The sequence below is a fragment of the Portunus trituberculatus genome, chromosome 37 (genome assembly GCF_017591435.1).
Source record: "Portunus trituberculatus isolate SZX2019 chromosome 37, ASM1759143v1, whole genome shotgun sequence".
NCBI classification, from domain to species: Eukaryota; Metazoa; Arthropoda; class Malacostraca; order Decapoda; family Portunidae; genus Portunus; species Portunus trituberculatus.
This window is the reverse complement of record NC_059291.1, coordinates 15,901,540-15,921,539: the sequence shown is the minus strand read 5'-3', so window position 1 is coordinate 15,921,539 and position 20,000 is coordinate 15,901,540. Positions and strand designations below refer to the sequence as shown.

General features: G+C 38.2%; 1 protein-coding gene across 3 annotated transcripts in view; it reads right to left on the bottom strand.

Annotated features, from left to right (window-relative positions):
• The window catches only part of LOC123513837 (hemicentin-1-like), a 429,869-nt gene that overhangs the window by 70,339 nt on the left and 339,530 nt on the right, over positions 1-20,000 (bottom strand). For all 3 annotated transcript variants that reach the window (XM_045271232.1, XM_045271230.1, XM_045271231.1), the window contains 2 exons: positions 6,946-7,072; positions 5,396-5,583 (listed from right to left, as the gene is read on the bottom strand). In XM_045271232.1, the coding sequence (XP_045127167.1) occupies positions 5,396-5,583; positions 6,946-7,072 (315 nt within the window). The remainder of the gene's footprint in view (positions 1-5,395; positions 5,584-6,945; positions 7,073-20,000) is intronic.

Genomic DNA, 20,000 nt, shown 5'->3' with positions numbered 1-20,000 from the left:
CCTCTTATTCTTCATGCTTTCACCCTCCTCCTATGCCTCCTATTCTTCAATCTTCTTTTTTTTTTTCTTCTTCTTCTTCTTCTTCTTCTTCTTCTTCTTCTTCTTCTTCTTCTTCTTCTTCTTCTTCTTCTTCTTCTTCTTCTTCTTCTTCTTCTTCTTCTTCTTCTTCCTCCTCCTCCTCCTCCTCCTCCTCCTCCTCCTCCTCCTCCTCCTCCTCCTCCTCCTCCTCCTCCTCCTCCTCCTCCTCTTCTTCTTGTAGGCTCTCTTTCCTGTTCCTTTGCCTCCCATTCTTTCTTTTCTCTCATTGTTTTCATTGTTATCTTTCTACGTCCCTTTCTTTTTTTTACCTTTTATGTCTTCTCTTCCTTCCCATTTTCAGGGTATTTAAGATCCTCTTTATTCTTTTATAGCTTTATCCTACTTTTGTTCTCTTATTGTTGTTGTCTCCTCCTCTTCATCCTTTTCGCGTTAATGCATTTCCTCTGCATCCTCCTCTATCCACTCTTCCTCTTTCTCTCTCTTCCTTCGTGTTTCTTTATTTACTTGTCTATATTTTCTTTCTGTTTTCCGTCCCGCTTCTCTTTTTCCTCTTCCTCCTTTATCTTTATTATCCTTCTTATTTCACGTTATTGCCACCAGCACCCTGTGTCTCTTAATTTATGTCGGAGAGTGTAGTTAATAGCAATCAGTCTCGTTAAGGTCAATACGTCAGCTACTATTGATCTTATTTTGTGTTCGTACTCATTATTTTTAGACTCCCATCTTTATTTAATTTTCGTCATCTTTTTTTTTTTTTTCTTCGCCCTCTATTGACAATGGTGTCTCTCGGGGTTCTTTCCTATCTCTTTCAACTCTCTCTTGGAACCAAAAACTCAATAGGTTCCTTTATTAATGCAATTATGTTGTCCTTGGGCAGTTTCACTCCCATATATGAAAAAAAATTGTCATTTTTCTACATTTTTTGCTACTCTTTCTAGTTTTCTACATCTCCTTATTACATTCCTGATATTCCTATTTCTATTGTTGTAGTTCTTTCCTTTTATTTTTTTCTCTCCTCTCTCTCTCTCTCTCTCTCTCTCTCTCTCTCTCTCTCTCTCTCTCTCTCTCTCTCTCTCCTCGTGTTTCAGCTTGTCTCGCAAATCCTTTCTCTTTCCTTTCTTCAGTTTCAAATTTCTCTCTCTCTCTCTCTCTCTCTCTCTCTCTCTCTCTCTCTCTCTCTCTCTCTCTCTCTCTCTCTCTCCTACTACCCTCCTCCTCTTCTTCCCATCCTCTCCCTTTTACGTCACAACAACCTCCTCTTCATCGAGCTCCACTTCTTCCACCACTCCGCCTCCTCTTCCTCCACATTTCCTTCAATGATTATCTCCTCCTCCTTCTCATCCTCATCCTCCTCCTTCTCGACACCAGTGACCTTGAACCGAAGTTGCGGCAGTAAAACAGTTTAATTACCAAGTAAAAAAATATCTATCGTGTAATGAAAAAAGAAAAGGTTAAAAATAAAAAGTCAGGGCACGTATAAAACCTAAAATACGAAGGAGCTGCGAGCTATGTGGAAACGTCCCTAAGTGTAAAAACTGCACGTGTATATATATATATATATATATATATATATATATATATATATATATATATATATATATATATATATATATATATATATATATATATATATATATAAGAAAGAGGAAAAAAAAAAAAAGGAAAAAGGTCAATATTGAAGGACCGAATTGAGGAAAGAGAAAGAGTCTCATAGAATAGGCGGCTTTGTTGGTTGGGTTGGTGCTTGTGTTGGAAGGTGGTGGAGGGAAAGGGAAAGACGGATGGAAAGGGAAAACGAGAGAGGGCGGGATAGAGAGAGAAAGAGGGAGGATAAAGGAGAGCGGATGGGATTTCATGTGCACCTCATTCACATAAATACACACACACACACACACACACACACACACACACACACACACACACACACACACGCAAATGCCAGTGTGTGGCTTTAATGTATTGACAGAGCAAAGATCCACTCGGACATTTTTCTCACCCTTGTCAAGTCAGCCAAGAGAGAGAGAGAGAGAGAGAGAGAGAGAGAGAGAGAGAGAGAGAGAGAGAGAGAGAGAGAGAGAGAGATTACAGGGAGCGAAAGAGAAGTGTGAGGAGGAGGAGGAGGAGGAGGACGAGGACGAAGACGAGGAGGAGGAGGAGGAGGAGGAGGAGAAAGGGGAGGAGGAGGAGGAGGAGGAAGGGGAGGAAGAGGAAGAAGAGGAGTAGGAAGAGGAAGAAGAGAGAGGAGGAGGAGGAGAGAAGGAGGAAGAAGAGAGGAGGAAGAAGAAGAGGAGGAGGAGGAGGAGGAGGAGGAGGAGGAGGAGGAGGAGGAGGAGGAGGAGGAGGAGGAGGAGGAGGAGGAGGGGTGAAAGATGGGACCATGAAAAGGAAGAGGAGGAGGAGGAGGACTACGGAAAGAGGAAGAAGAGTAAAAGGAGGAGCGTGCCCAATGAATACCAATCTAGAATGTTCAACAAGACTAGAAGGTCAAAAATAGAAGTAAAAACAAGGGACAACATAATTTTCTGGCACTTTCGTTTGTCTGTTTGGCGCAGACGAGACGAGAGGAGACGGTACAAACCTAATCTTCCTAATTGCGTCCTGCCATTATTGAACGATGCGTAAGGATTTAGTTTCAGTGTTAATTTCAATCAACAATTCTAATCCCCGTCTGTCCCCTTCCATTTATTTGTTCGGCCAAGTGAGTGTCCGAGGGAGGATGCTTGAAGCACCGCAAGGAAGGGTTGCTGTGAATGTGTGTGTGTGTGTGTGTGTGTGTGTGTGTGTGTGTGTGTGTGTGTTTGTGTGTGTAATTCATCTCGGTCGTCTGCTGGTCACCCAGCCAATCTTCCCCATTACGGAGGGAGCTCAGAGCTCAGAGACCGATCTTCGGGTAGGACTGACACCACATCAACACACAACACACCGGGAAAGCGAGGTCACAACCCCTTGAGTTACATCCCATACCTATTTACTGTTAGATGAACAGGGGCCAAACATTAAAAGGCTTGCCCATTTGCCTCGCCGCTTACCGGGACTCGAATCCGGCCCTCTCGATTGTGAGTCGAGCGTGCTAACCACTACACTACGCGGTGTGTAATTCACTGTTTGATCTGCTGCAGTCTCTGACGAGACAGCCAGACGTTACGCTACAGAACGAGCTCAGAGCTCATTATTTCCGATCTTCGGATAGGCCTGAGACCAGGCACACACCACACACCGGGATAACAAGGTCGCAACTCCTCGATTTACATCTCGTACCTACTCACTGCTAGGTGAACAGGGGCTACACGTGAAAGGAGACACACCCAAATATCTCCACCCGGCCGGGAATCGAACCCCGGTTCTCTGGCTTTGTGAAGCCAGTGCTCTAACCACTGAGCTACCGGGCCGTGTGTGTGTGTGTGTGTGTGTGTGTGTGTGTTCACTGTTTGATCTGCTGCAGTCTCTGACGAGACAGCCAGACGTTACCCTACGGAACGAGCTCAGAGCTCATTATTTCCGATCTTGGGATAGGTCTGATAACAGGCACACACCACACACCGGGACAACAAGATCACAACTCCTCGATTTACATCCCGTACCTACTCACTGCTAGGTGAACAGGGGCTACACGTGAAAGGAGACACACCCAAATATCTCCACCCGGCCGGGGAATCGAACCCCGGTCATCTGGCTTGTGAAGCCAGCGCTCTATCCACTGAGCTACCGGGCCGTGTGTGTGTGTGTGTGTGTGTGTGTGTGTGTGTGTGTGTGTGTGTGTGTGTGTGTGTGTGTGTGCGTGTGTGTGTGTGTGAGTGTGTGTGTGTGTGTGTGTGTGTGTGTGTGTGTGTGTGTGTGTGTGTGTGTGTGTGTGTGTGTGTGTGTGTGTGTGTGTGTGTGTGTGTGTGTGTGTGTGTGTGTGTGTGTGTGTGTGTGTGTGTGTGTGTGTGTGTGTGTGTGTGTGTGTGTGTGTGTGTAATTCACTGTTTGATCTGCTGCAGTCTCTGACGAGACAGCCAGACGTTTACCCTACAGAACGAGCTCAGAGCTCATTATTTCCGATCTTGGGATAGGCCTGAGACCAGGCACACACCACACACCAGGACAACAAGGTCACAACTCCTCGATTTACATCCCGTACCTACTCACTACTAGGTGAACAGGGGCTACACGTGAAAGGAGACACACCCAAATATCTCCACCCGGCCGGGGAATCGAACCCCGGTCATCTGGCTTGTGAAGCCAGCGCTCTAACCACTGAGCTACCGAGCCGTGTGTGTGTGTGTGTGTGTGTGTGTGTGTGTGTGTGTGTGTGTGTGTGTGTGCGCGCGTGTGTGTGTAAAATGCTATCTGTAAGGTTGGCCATGCGTTTGTGTCTGCTTAGTTGACTTGAAATATGTATCTCCATAAAATTTAGAGTTTTTTTCTCTCTTTATTAACAGTGCAGCTTGTTGAGGCAAGAGTGGAATTTTCATGCTACACTTCACACGTGCAGTCCAGACCAGCACCAGCGTGATAATGCACATTGCTCACCCACTCACTCACCAACATGATTCACTCAACCATAATCCATCCAGCAGTATATTATAAGGCCATATTTTGAGACACTTCTGGCTGCACTTACACAATTTTGAAAACGTTCTAGTTAAATTTACACGGATTTTTAAGGAAATTTTTAAACTTCTTGTTATTGACTGACAAAATTTGTACGTTATTAACAGGAGATACACTCTTGATAACATGGTAACATTACTTCTGTGATCTCTGATGGGAGAATAAAACGTTTCTGAGTGCGGAGCATTCAACCCATATTGCTCATTACACCCACACAAATAATTTCTTTCACCACGGTACCAACTCACGTCTTTGCTTCAGTTTATGGAGGACAACAGCTTAAATAAACGTACGACACCATTAAAGTATTTTTTCTTTCAGAACTAAACGCATTCGTGCGAGCCTAAAATACTACTGCATTCCTTCACTCGAGAAATAAATTCGTGTTTCGCGAAATGCATTACTCAGGTGTATAAAAATAAATGCTCATCTTTCTCCGTTCGCTCTCTCTCTCTCTCTCTCTCTCTCTCTCTCTCTCTCTCTCTCTCTCTCTCTCTCTCTCTCTCTCTCTCTCCCTCACTAATGTCCAACATTTAGCGAGAGTTTCATGCAAGCTTTTAGAAAATCAGTGATGGATTTATAACAAAACTCTTTATGTATTCCTATATTTGCACATTCATTCATTCATTAATTTATTCATTCATCTCTCTCTCTCTCTCTCTCTCTCTCTCTCTCTCTCACACACACACACACACACACACACACACACACACACACACACACACACATCCCCGACACCGCCCCCCCACACACACACACTCACCCACTACGGTAAGATTGACGAAGTTGGTGTGCGTGGGGGACTTGAAGAAATCGACGCGGCACTCATATACTCCCCCGTGTGCCAGCGAGAGGTTGTGCAGCGTGAGTGTGGCGGCGCCTCTACTCACCGTCAGCGTACCTCCATTCTGGTTCATGTCTGACCTCATCTGCGGCACTCTTCCGTCATGGCTGTGGACGCGAGAAGTTGAAGGATACAAGACTATAAAGATTTTAGATGATTTCAATGATTTGTTTGATTTTCAGGTTATAAAGAAGAAAACACGTAAAAACTGCAGACACTCAGCTTAGGTAAACAGAAGAGAAAATGTGAATACAAACAAGCTATAGACTGTTGAGGCGCTAAAAAATTGTTTGACTTTCTTTTCATACTATGAGAGACAAAAGGTAATATAAGAGTGACATATTAAATATACTGCTAAATGATAAGTAGATAGATGAATGTCTAATAAAGCTTGAAAATGTGAAATACTAGTTTGCCTTTCAATCTAAACAGAAACAGTAGATAAGATTTTGATAATAGATAAGACAGTTGAAGACTAAGTAAGAAATCTTGAAGAGATGAAAGAATAATTTGCACTATAATCCAATCTACGAGTATGAGAAGAAGCATAGGAGGACAATGACAAACGTAATGGGGAAGGAGAAGATGAATACGAAATCGAGAAAATTCATGAAGAGGTGAAGGATTGATTTGTTCATTTGACTTGCATTCTAAACTATGAGAGAGAGACAGAGAAGGAAAAGAGAAGAAGAAAGATGGTGACAAATAGGAGTGATAGATGATGGTGACAGTCGAACAGAGAGAGAAACTGACAAAAAGATGTTTGATTGTAAGTCACATACCCAACCTCCAGTCACCGTTCTGAGCAAGACGGAGAGACGAATACAATGAAAAGAAACTCAAAATATATTTAAAAAAAAACGAAAAAAATGTTCTATAAAAAATAATTGATTGCGTAGAAAAAAAAAGAAAAGAAAAAATAATCAGGAATATATAAAGCTCAATGGAAGGAGAACGCTTGGATAGTAAGAGGAACTGAGTTATGTGAAGGTTAGCAGTGGCGGAAAGTAGTATGATAACAAAGGAGAAGAATAAAAAGCAGCAAGTACGTACTCACTGCGATAGTAAATCATAAACTTCAGAGATGGATGATTTGAAGGGGAAGAAAGACAGATAAATGGAGGAGGGACTGAGGAAGGGAAGGAATGATTGAACGCTTTGAATGAGCAAAAATAGGGAATATTGAAGAAATGGTAATCGATGCAGAGAGAGAGAGAGAGAGAGAGAGAGAGAGAGAGAGAGAGAGAGAGAGAGAGAGAGAGAGAGAGAGAGAGAGAGAGATAGAGAGAGAGAGAGAGAGAGAGAGAGAGAGAGAGAGAGAGAGAGAGAGAGAGAGAGAGCCGAAACTAGTGCAGAAATCTAAAACCTAAAGCTGCAAAATCAGTGAAGCAAGGCCACCATCTCTCTCTCTCTCTCTCTCTCTCTCTCTCTCTCTCTCTCTCTCTGATATAGACAGCAGCAATCCTTACCTAAATACCGGCGTGCGGATCCCTCTCTTGTACCAGAGGATCAGCTTGGGTCTGTCCCCGGGTGTGCGAGGGTTGAGGTAACAGGGTAGATCGCTGGCTCGCCCCGCCACGCCCGTCACTGACCACACTGCACAGGAGAAAGAAACACGGTAAAGAACACTTTTTTTTTGTAATGTAGAGAAAAGCTTGTACTATATCGTAACTTTCGCCTGCTTCTGTATATGTTCCATGTCTGTTTTTACGAGTATTTATCTCTCCTAACATATTTTTTTTATATTCTACTTATCTTCAGTTAACTATTTCAATGTTACATACTAGTTGAAAAATATAGATAGGAAAAGCGAATGAATATAAGTGAACTATGATACGTAAGCGAAAAGAGGTCAATGTTTTGAATGCTTCGTGTTCTTATTATGACAATTTTCCAAGATTACGGAGATGATCAGTTAAATTTTCATATGTGGTTTTATGGACAATGTAAAGTATTGCCTGAACTTTTACTACAACCATCAATAAATGAAAACCCTTCATAACTCAAAACTTTCTAAAATCTTGAAAAAAGCTATGGAGAATGAAGCGGAAGCATTTGACAATGAAAGTGGTTAGAGTTTCGAAGAAGCGCTAATTATACTGTTGAAAAATGTTCTAAAATAGGATCCAGCTCTAAATGATTTTGCGTCATTTGCAGTAAGATTCACATAAAAGCACACACACACACACACACACACACACACACACACACACACACACACACACACAACAAGTGGTTTCTTGTGGAGATATTTGGGTGTGTCTCCTTTCACGTGTAGCCTCTGTTCATCTAGCAGTGAGTAGGTACGGGATGTAAATTGAGGAGCTGTGACCTTGTTGTCCCGGTGTGTGGTGTGTACCTGGTCTCAGGCCTATCCGAAGTTCGGAAATAATGAACTCTGAGCTCGTTCCGTAGGGTAACGTCTGGCTGTCTCGTCAGAGACTGCAGCAGATCAAACAGTGAAACAGTGAAACAGTGAAAACAGTGAAACACACACACACACACACACACACACACACACACACACGCCCGGTAGCTCAGTGGTTAGAGCGCTGGCTTCACAAGCCAGAGGACCGGGATTCGATTCCCCGGCCGGGTGGAGATATTTGGGTGTGTCTCCTTTCACGTGTAGCCCCTGTTCACCTAGCAGTGAGTAGGCACGGGATGTAAATCGAGAAGTTGTGACCTTGTTGTCCCGGTGTGTGGTGTGTACCTGGTCTCAGGCCTATCCGAAGATCGGAAATAATGAGCTCTGAGCTCGTTCCGTAGGGTAACGTCTGGCTGTCTCGTCAGAGACTGCAGCAGATCAAACAGTGAAACACACACACACACACACACACACACACACACACACACACACACACACACACACACATTTATCGATCTCCAAGTGGTAATTTTCTTGACTTTCTTAATGGAATTACCAGTATTCCAGCACACGTAAGTAATAAGAATTAGTGCCGTATATCTTATGGGTGATTGAAACATTAATATACTTAATCAAAGTGACTCACATGTAAGAGTGTTTATAGATTTAATGTTTAGCTAATTTTACTGTCAACCACAACTAACACAACTTGAATATCTAATAACTCTTCTTACTTCATTGATCATATTTGGACGAGTCGAGTTGAGTCAAACATAGGCAATTATATATAGTATACATTGATGTCTGTGATCATTTCCCAGTTGCTTCTTGATTTATAGAGAGCAGTGCCCCAACACAACAGGACCGGTGAATCTTTAAGAGAGTATTTAGTGATGGGAATGCAACCAGGTTTGTTAACTGGGCGGCACAAGTGAGTTAGGGTGAGGTACTCCAAAGTAATTGCCCCGATGTTGTTTATAATAGATTTCATGACAAGTTTATAGAAATATTTCAAAATAATATTCCACTTAAATGTATGAAACAAAAAACACTTTCGAGTGCATCTCCTTATCTAACACCATCCTAATTATTAAAGAAAAAATATAGACTCGTCAGGCTCGTTAGCAAATAACCCATTACGTATAAAGCAGCATATAAGAAATATAGAAACATATTAACGAATATTATGTAATGCCAAGAGTGAGTATTATAAAAAGTCAACTTAAAAACAATAAAAGAAATGGAAAAGAATCATGGAAAAAATATTAATCAAATCCTGGGACGAAGAGAAAAGGTTAATAACACTGGTTTACAATAAAAAAAAAAAAAAATGCTTTGAGGCAAGGATGCAAATAGGTTTTTTTTATTCACTTTGGTGAATTCAAGTATGTAAACAGGTTTGTTCTATCACCTCAAGTTTTTTGCTTTCACATATCTTTTTCAACTATACCGCATATAAGTTCAAAATATGTGTTTATTACATATGTTACAAAGGCATATTACAGAAAAAGAACATGGATACAGAACATTGATGGAAATAAATTATTTGGAAAACACAATACACACAATCATAGTACAGTAAAAGGTTAGAAGTGAGTTTTTCTGGATGATCTTGTGTACTTTGCCTCCGGGATGTCACGCAAGAGCATCCAACAGAAGTCCCCCCATCATGCTGGGGTTTCACTTGCCTTGGTAGTTGTTCTCCATCTTAGTAATATCTTGGTGGAACCTTTCTCCATGCTCATCACTCACTGCCCCGAGATTCGAAGAGAAGAAATTGAGGTGGGAGTCGAGAAAGTGAATTTTGAGTGACATTCGGCATCCCCATATTCTCATAAGACTTTAACAATTTCTCAATACACTCTTGGTAATCTGGTACCTGTGTTTTAACAAGGAAGCCATTGCAGACTGAAAGATGCTATAAATTTCTTTAAGGTAAGAAGCTCCTCAATTTTCATATCCTTCATCACCTTTCGAATCTGAGGTCCGAAGAAGCCTTCCTTGAGCTTAGCAGAATTCAGAGCTGGGAACAGTGCACAAGTGTTGGAAGGCAGCGCCATATCTGTTCATGGCCTTCACGAAATTCATTATTAAACCTAGCTTGATATGATTAAACCTAGCTAGATATGAAGAGGAGGAAGAAACAAACACCTTGTTCATGTCTACCAGATAATTTTCTTGAATAATGTGTTCACCAGGCGCGAAATTGTTCCTAGATTCGCTGTCCTTCTGCCTTTAGTGTTTGGATACAGCCCGACTCTCCCAGACACAGAGAAAACAACATTATTTTGTGAAGCCCGCTTGCATACCCATAACGAGCCCAATGACCTTGAGGTTACCACAGAGACTCAACTGGTACTGGTTGTACTTGACAGCTTCTAAAATGACATACATATTATCATATGACTCCTTCAGATGGACTGAGTGGGTAATAGGAAAGCTGGGGTATTTATTCCCATTGTGCAGAAGCACAGCCTTGACACTTCGCTTGGAAGAGTCTATGAAAAGACTTCAGTCTGAGGGATTGTGTGGGAAACCAAGGAAGGTGAACAAGGCAGACACATTTGTGCAGTAGCACATGCAAATTTTCTAAAAAGACCACAATTCCTAAAATTTCTAATTAAAAAAAAATCACAATGTCCAATATAGGACACATGTACATATTCATGTACATGTATATATGTAAATCTCAAAACTAGAGGTGATGATTGAAAATTGGTTTTGAATCTAAAATCAGCACCTCAAAATTAGGCTATAACAACTAATTTTATGCTTGCCTCAATTTATCAGTAAACCTGTACAAATAGTCTATTGATCTAAATCTCATTCATTATTCTGAAACTGCAGAGGTATTCAATGATTATTTCATTAATATTGTTCATGTGAATAATACTGTCAATAACTATGCTTATTTTATTGAATTCCGGAATTTTCTTAACGTGTCTACTGATGTTTCCATGTATTTATTTCCTTGCAATAAATCATAAATCAAAGGCTATGTCATCCATGAAATAAAATTCACGTGGCTATGAAGAAATTAGTGGAATACTATTAAAGCAGACAATAGAATATATTGTAACCACTCTCACAAATATTATTAATTTATCTTTTCCCCATGGTGTATTTCCAAATAAACTCAACATAGCTAAAGTTTTGCCTCTACATAAGTCTGGTAGAAAATCTAAAATCAATAATTATAGACCGATATCTATGTTACCCTTCTTTAGTAAAGCTTTTCCAAAAGTTGTTGCACAGAGTACAGTCATTAATTTTCTCGAAAATAATAATTTGCTATCGTGTTGCCAATTTTGTTTCAAGAAAGCTCTTTGACAAAATCAGCTTTTTTACATTTTGTTCCAAAGGTTTATTCTGAATTGGACAAGAAGTTCCATATTGTAAATGTGTATTTGGATATCTCGATAGCTTTTGACTCTTTGAACCATAATATTTTGCTTGCCAAATAGAATAATATTGGTTATATAACCATCATACTTATATTTTTGCAACAATGTTTATTCTAACTAGAAATTCATTAAACATGGTTTAATGAATTTCTTCAATCCAAGCTTCAATCCTTGGACACATTTCACAATGTATGCAGATGACACAAGGTTTATTACAACAGACAGCGACTTTCATGTTTTTCTTTCTAAGTTGTCTCGAGAGTTGGATAAAATAAGCAATTTGATGAAAGGTAATATGATAAAACAATGTTAATAAAATTCATATATATTTTTTCGGAAAAGCGGTAATTAGTGCATTATCCCCAATTGAGATTGGATGAGCAAGTTGTTCTTCGAATACAATGAACACATTTTCTAGGTGTTTTGTATAAATGACAACTTACACTGGAACAAACATTTATCCAACATCACTAAAATACTATTAAATAAAGGTGGAATCCTTAATCGAATTATACACAAACTAATAACTGAAACTTTGTTAACACTTTATAATACTCTGTTACTCAAAAATCATGTATTGCATATCTATTTGGGAATGTATGTGGCCATCATTTCTAGATAAAGTATTGAAAACTCAAAAACGCATTCCCATTTAAGAAAAAAAGACTCAACTGAAGTAATATTTTCTGATCTGATTTTTTTTAAAGCTAAACTATATTCATAAATATTTTCCTTTACTAGACAGATGGAATTCCTAATTTCCAGGATCATCTTCACTCTACAAGAAGAAATCATCTGAATTTAGTTAGTCCTCAATTTAGAACACATTTCTTCCATAATTCATTATTATGTCATGGTCCTAAAGTTTGGAACTCTTTTCTAATTCTACATGTGGTATTTCTACATGTATGTATTTACATATGAGATTTTACATAATTATGTATTTTTTCACATATGAATGACTAATTTCTATTATCTATTTTTTTTCCGTATTCTGTATCTCAGGTAGGATATTCATTATATTTTCTGTTTTACAGGTTTGTTAATGAGATTTATCTGTGGAAGTCTTTTCCAAGTTGTATCTGTTACGATGCACTGCGTATGTTATTGTTATTATGAAATAAAACTATTGAAATTGAACCTGAATACACAAACAAACACACACACTCACTCACTCACTCACTCACTCACTCACTCTCTCTCTCTCTCTCTCTCTCTCTCTCTCTCTCTCTCTCTCTCTCAACAACAGCACTGCAATACAACAATATTATGCAAGTAAAATATAAGATAGTAATATATTTCAGGATCTAAATTAATCTTTCAACATCATGAGTCCGCCCAATAAATCAGCGGCTGCCAGGCGTACGATGCATCTAAATCTCGTGCTGTTCCCGGTCCTTGCCTACTCGCTTTGTTATATAATTTTCCTCGATAAACACAATGCTAATTCATTTAAATTGCTACCGATGAGCCTGAGATGACACTAGCTACGTTTAGTCAACATCTGTGTTTCTCACACCTGAAGGGAACGTATGTAGAGTTTGAATATCACGGGATTTTAAAATTTGCCTAAAGTAAAGCCCATGCGCTGAATTGAAAGGGTATTTTTTATTGTTCTCACTGACTTGATACGAATAAGCTAATGAAAAGTCGTGATGATTTTCATTCGTTCGCAGTTTCACCACAACTTAGATTTTTATTATTAAAGATGGTGTACATCAATAATAAAAAATACATTGTTCGTTTGAATATTTTTTTTTTCACACACTTCATCGCAAAAAAAAGTGAAAATTATTTTTTTTCACATTTCTTTAGTTTATAGAAAAGCAAATATAAGCACGTAAATAATAACACTAAAAGCTACACTGACTGAATCACAGATGAAGAACTACACAGTTGTACAGATCTGTGGCGTCTGCTTGTGTGAGTCTTATACCTTACGTGCGCCTCACCTTGACCTGGCTTATCTGCTTTAATTTCTCCTTTTTCGAAACGTTATCGTTTTAATTCCGAGAGCGGATGGAAAAATACGCATTAATTTGACGTTTTGATGACCAAGAGAAGATTCCTAACGTTTCCATGATCACTACTCTTTTCAAATGAATTCAAGCACCTCACAGTAATGGAAAGACTGCCGAGAGCCAGGACGCTTTATTTCTATATCCAGTGCTTAAGCTTAGTAACGCTGCCCTTCACTTCCTGCTCTTCGGTGTAAGAGAGGCTGTCATTAGATTATGCTATCTTTAATTTGAATGGTTTTGTTTCCATCTTGATGCCTAGGAAATACTTGTGCTTAATAAATATCGACTATACAAGGGGTCATTAAGGGAGACATGTCAGTTTGTGGCCAATCCTTAGCTGGAATTAAAGAAAAAGCACCACCAATCTTACAAAATAACTGACATGGATCAGGATCAAACTAACACCGTCACGACCACGAGCCGAACACTTTACCGTAGAGCTACTAAGCTCACCTTCATCTTAATGCACGCAATTACTTAAAACTTCCTATGGAAGAGCATCTATAATTTCATAAATATATAACAATAGAATATATACGTAGAATGACAAAAATACTGAGTATAATCAAAGTTTAACAAATACTATACATATAACATATATGAAAGTTTGCACTACAAATGAAAATGCTAAAGAAAATTGCATACTATGAAATAGTAAATAGAAAATTGTACACAATGTGTGAAAATGTTAAGAAAATTCCATACTATACATAAACCATATAATATAATATATATCAAACAGTACACTATTATGAAAATGGTAAACAAAAAAAAATGCATACTTTTATATGTGCTATGTTGTTACTATAAAATAAAATCCCAAAGCATCACTTGTCCCGGCCATGACATTGCTCTACCCTAACATTTTCATTGCTATAGAAGCTACTTTTTTGTCATACTTTTACATAGTTTTATGGATTTATTATCTTTTAGAGTTCCTTGTTTAAATATATCTAATATAATGAAATTCTAACTTGCTCTATTTATCAGTATGAGTTATCGAGACTGATAAAATTCACGAAATATCTAGTGCAATCAAATCCAGTTACTTTGTTTACATCATGGATAACCTGTCGCGTTTAATAACATTCACAGTTTAAATAGTTTGAAAAAAAAAAATCTTAGATTGCATGTACTATTTAAGGAAATATATAAAGTCGTCATTGTGAAAGTTTTAAGATTATTGTCACCGGTATTTACATTTTTTTTTTTATTAAAAACACTCACATCACCCTCGCAAGGTCTGCTTCTCCAATTACTGTTCGAGGTGCCATTACCTTCTGGCCGATCCGATGTATTGTAGTGTTGGGGAGGAAATAATGGCAAGCACAGCGCTGATAAATGGCAGTTTCACCTTTTTCTTTTTTATGAAACATGAATGTGGCATTAATGAATGCTTTGATGCATGTATCCTGAGTCGTGGCAAGAGAAGAGAATAGAAAATACGCAAGGTATTGATGCAAGTGCTAAAATATATATCTCTTCGGAATTCCTCGTAGGCAAGCTTAGAAAAATAAAAGTTCATGCGGATAGTAATGTTAAGACTAAACGCGCACAATCTAATCCTGTAGATCGTGGTGGTGGTGAAACTTGTTCAGGGAAAGTGAGGGCACCATAAGAACTTATCTTCGGGCAAGCTCACCAGTATTTTCACATTTGGCGTCAGAGTGTATTCTATCTCAGAAAAAAAAAATAAACACATCTGTAATATCTCGTACGTGGTTTAATGTTGTTGGCCCTCGTGATGATTGTATTTCTCCAGAGAGAGTGAAGGTGCCAATACACTATTCATTATCTCTGAAGAAGCCTTGTCATTGTATTCCTTACATGGATTCAGACGGCGCATCCCGTATGATGAGAATGAGAAATCAACCTGTAACTAGAGAAGTTTTGTTTGACCATTTTATGTACAACAAAGTTCAACGGTTGGTTGGGGTATGGCAGAAGGCGAGTAACGTTCACGCTGTTGCGGCAATCAATTCAGCAAGTACTTATGAAAATTTGTCCTTATGTTATCCTGTTTGCCAACATCAGCCATTTAAGACTTAAATCAGCATCAGCCTCTCTTATTCCAAAAGCACAACGTAAGCTTTCTCCATCCTCCTCTTTTCATAACATTACCTACAACATTTACGCCTACCAGCTTTTAAGACCTTCCCTTATATCTTAATGTCCGTAACCTATATCCATCAATTTACTGGTAATTCTAAACCATTGCAGTAAGATTTCTTGGACGATCTTTAATGAGGTGTACCGACATTAGTCTCGATAGCAGTCCACAGCGCCGTTAGTATTGAGGTTTATTACCATGAAAATGCCTATGACTTGTTTGGGAGAATAATGATTCTTGGAAGTGTAAATTAGTGTGGAAAATAAAGAAAAAAAATATTGTGTAACTCGTCCTTTAGGGTGGTCAGTAATCCTGCGATGCTCCACCTCCTGTTTAAGAATCTAACTAACTATCCACTTAGGGAAATCTTATTGGATATTACCAAACGCGCTACTTAACTACAATATATATCACAGGGATGTACGTATATTGCTCCCAAGAAATGTTAGCCTCCTACATGTTTGCATAATGTTTTCATATTTAGGTGAAAGTTTCCACCTACTATTAGAAAACTGCGCAAAACAAGTACTTGTAGGCACAACGTGATTTTAATTACAAAACACCAATATATCAATACAACTCATCACTCTATTAAGAACAAGAATATTTCTTTATATACTTAAAATAAACTACAAAATAAGACTTTTTTTGTATGAAAGTCTCATTTTTAAGTCGATATGAAGCAATATCAATAAAACTATCAATATAAGGCAAAATTTACATACTACTTTCCAAACAGTTACCATACATAACAATATACAACAGCAGGTCATTAATACTACTATCACTACTACTACTCCCACCACCACCACTACCACTAGCAGCTACACAGTAAAATACCAGGCTTATCAAAGTAAAACCATTCCTTTAGATGTTATTCATGAGATAGTTTACTGTCACATGAAAGAGGTGTACGAAATTCTATTCTTTGTATCATAATTCCTTTCCCTGGAATACATGATTTAGAGTATTTCTTTTAATGGATGTCACTAAAAAAAGTAGAAAGAAGTAAGTCAGATTTATATCATAGTTAGAACAGCGATTCACAATGGGATCACTAGTCTTCCTATGTGTCCTGGTGCTAGATCATGATTTACATAATCACCCCCAAGTGGTAGTAAAACCGAAGCACACGATCTCCAAACACCATATCATATTCTTTTATCTTTAACTTCACTAGCAAGAATGACATCTTGTGAGCACAGGGTGGGGATGAAAATGTTAGTAGGTATTAGCTTTTGTAATAGAGACGGCAGAGAGAGAGAGAGAGAGAGAGAGAGAGAGAGAGAGAGAGAGAGAGAGAGAGAGAGAGAGAGAGAGAGAGAGAGAGAGAGAGAGAGAGAGAGACTAAAAGCAAATTTCACAATCAATTCATTTCCACTTTATCACCAACCTATTTTGAAAAAAAGTATATAGAAAATAGTGCCTTATATGGACTAGATAGCTATGAAGTTCTCGTGATTCTAGTCGCAATCCAACACTATAACTAATTTTCACAATCCTTTCATATTTTATCTCATACCATAAAAGGTAAAAAGAGCACGAATTTTTCACAACAATCGCCAAAAAAGTGGCAAAACGAAGGAAAATTTTAAGACCCGATCGTAAGGACATGGATAGAAAATTGCCTGTGCACCAAAATTTAACTGGTATTGAAAAACTGAAGTGCTGCGTTGGGAGGCAAGTTCATTCATCGAGACAACGTGACCAACACACTGCAGCAGTCTCGGAGAGCAGGAGCACACCTTTAACAATGAACGGGACCAATTTCAATATCAAATTCATTGATGGAAGAAAACCACAATAAAAAATGGTACCTCTCTATTTATGAAATATTTTACTAAATGTCAATATTCTGTTCGATTGTTTGCAAGTCTGCGTGTTTCGTTGGTTACTTAGTTGGTTATTTGGTTCACTCACTCACACTCACTCACTCACTCTCTCTCTCTCTCTCTCTCTCTCTCTCTCTCTCTCTCTCTCTCTCTCTCTCTCTCATTAGTTAGTTGGGTATTTGGTTGACTCATTCAATCACTCTCTCTCTCTCTCTCTCTCTCTCTCTCTCTCTCTCTCTCTCTCTCTCTCTCTCTCTCTCACACACACACACACACACACACACACACACACACACACACACACACACACACACACACACACACACACACACACACACACACACACACACACACACACACACACACACACACACACACACACACACACACACACACACACACACACACACACACACACACACACTAATTAATAAAAGAAAGCCATAAATAGTCGAATGTACAAATTATTGAATATAAATGAAAGAATGAATCAATGAATAAATCAATATATGAAAAAATAAACCTTATAACAAATATGTAGTGATCACAAAAGAGGATACAATCACCATCACTTATATTATAACTACACGTGCCACTCGCCGCCGAAGCGCTGCCTGGTATCTCCCAACACAGCAGCACGAGTGTTAACGCAATGGTAATGGAAATCTTACCGGAATCGCGGCTCATGTATTGTGGAGCCATCGCGCCGGAACCGTTTCCTTTACTGCCCCGTTAATACCTTTCACGCCGTGCTCCAAGGTGAGGTGTGCGCTTCCCGGAACGTCACGGCCACCGGAAAAGTCTTATCAGTCTCTCTCTCTCTCTCTCTCTCTCTCTCTCTCTCTCTCTCTCTCTCTCTCAACCGTATTTCACGAATAAGCAAAACATCCATAAAATCTGAGAGAGAGAGAGAGAGAGAGAGAGAGAGAGAGAGAGAGAGAGAGAGAGAGAGAGAGAGAGAGAGAGAGAAAACATGCGGGCTGGTGAAGCTTTCTCTTTAGCTTATCTAAAAAGGAATGCAAATGAGAGACGCAGTGGACCAGACTCCATGATTGAGGCGATGTGGAGCGTGGGGAATGAACCAATTTATTGATGCAAATGATGGTGTTGTATCGTGAGCCTGACAACGGAGCAAAATGGAGCGTAAATATTGAAAATTTTGAACTTTATTGCAGACCGGAACTGAGGAGGATCTAATGACATTAGTTCGATGCAGATAAATACAATAATGCGTAACGTATTGATTCCGAAAGACAGATTTGTGAAAGAAGCAAAGTATAAAAGTGAGAATATTAATGCACTAGTAGCTCCAGGCAAAGGATTCTCGTAGCTAATAAGAGTGATAATATTGTGCGGTAGTGTGTGTGTGTGTGTGTGCGTGTGTGTGTGTGTGTGTGTGTGTGTGTGTGTGTGTGTGTGTGTGTGTGTGAGAGAGAGAGAGAGAGAGAGAGAGAGAGAGAGAGAGAGAGAGAGAGAGAGAGAGAGAGAGAGAGAGAGAGAGAGAGAGAGAGAGAGAGAGAGAGAGAGAGAGAGAGAGAGAGAGAGAGAGAGAGCTAGAGAGAGAAAGGGTCATGCAGCAGATAGAAATACATTTTAACACGCACAAGAACTCACAAACCCCAAAAAACACACATCCTCAAAACACACACACACACACACACACACACACACACACACACACTCCACACATATATACTAGCGTTCAATGCCAGCTAATTATGAATACAACCACACGTGTGAGGAATGGCCAGGTAGGTCCTAAAGGTGAGCTGCTTGTCCTGAAGTCGGTGATCGAGAAAAGAAGTCTGAGGAAAAGTCTTGGGACATACACATCCATGTTTCATTTACTGCTGACCATCAAATGCCTGGTTTTTGAATGAAATAACTAAATTCTCTCTCTCTCTCTCTCTCTCTCTCTCTCTCTCTCTCTCTCTCTCTCTCTCTCTCTCTCTTAATCCATGTATCTATCTTTATCTATCTATGTGTTTCAATCTAGATGTGCATTTATTCCGTTCACCTGTTCCTTACGTGAGGGTCCTTTGTTCTTCTCTTCTATCTCTTTCTATCCCTTTTAACCATTCTGTTTCTTTTTCTTTCTCCCACGTTCTCCTCACCCTTCCTTCCTTCTCTGTCATTTCCCTTTCGCAAATGTTAATAGTAATGAGCAAGAAGTCAAGTTGTAAAATTTGATGAACTTTTATTATTATTATTATTATTATTATTATTATTATTATTATTATTATTATTATTACGATTATTATTATTATTGTTATTATTATTGTTACTATTACATTATTATCATTATTATTATTATTATTATTATTATTATTATTATTATTATTATTATTATTATTATCGTAATTATTACGTTTATTATTTTATTCTTATTATCATTATTACTATTATTATTATTATTATTATTATTATTATTATTATTATTATTATTATTATCATTATTATTTTCATAAAATTATTATTGTTATTATTATTTTCATGATTATTATTATTATTATTATTATTATTATTATTATTATTATTATTATTATTATTATCATTTTGTTATAATTAATATTATTATCATTATTAATACTATTATCATTATTAATATTAAATATTATCATTATTGTTGCTGTAATTACAATTATCATTATTATTATTATTATTATTATTATTATTATTATTATTATTATTATCATTATTATTATTATCATTATTATCATTATTATTATTTTTATGATTACCATCATCAGTATAATTTTTATCATTATTATTTTTATCATTATTGCTAT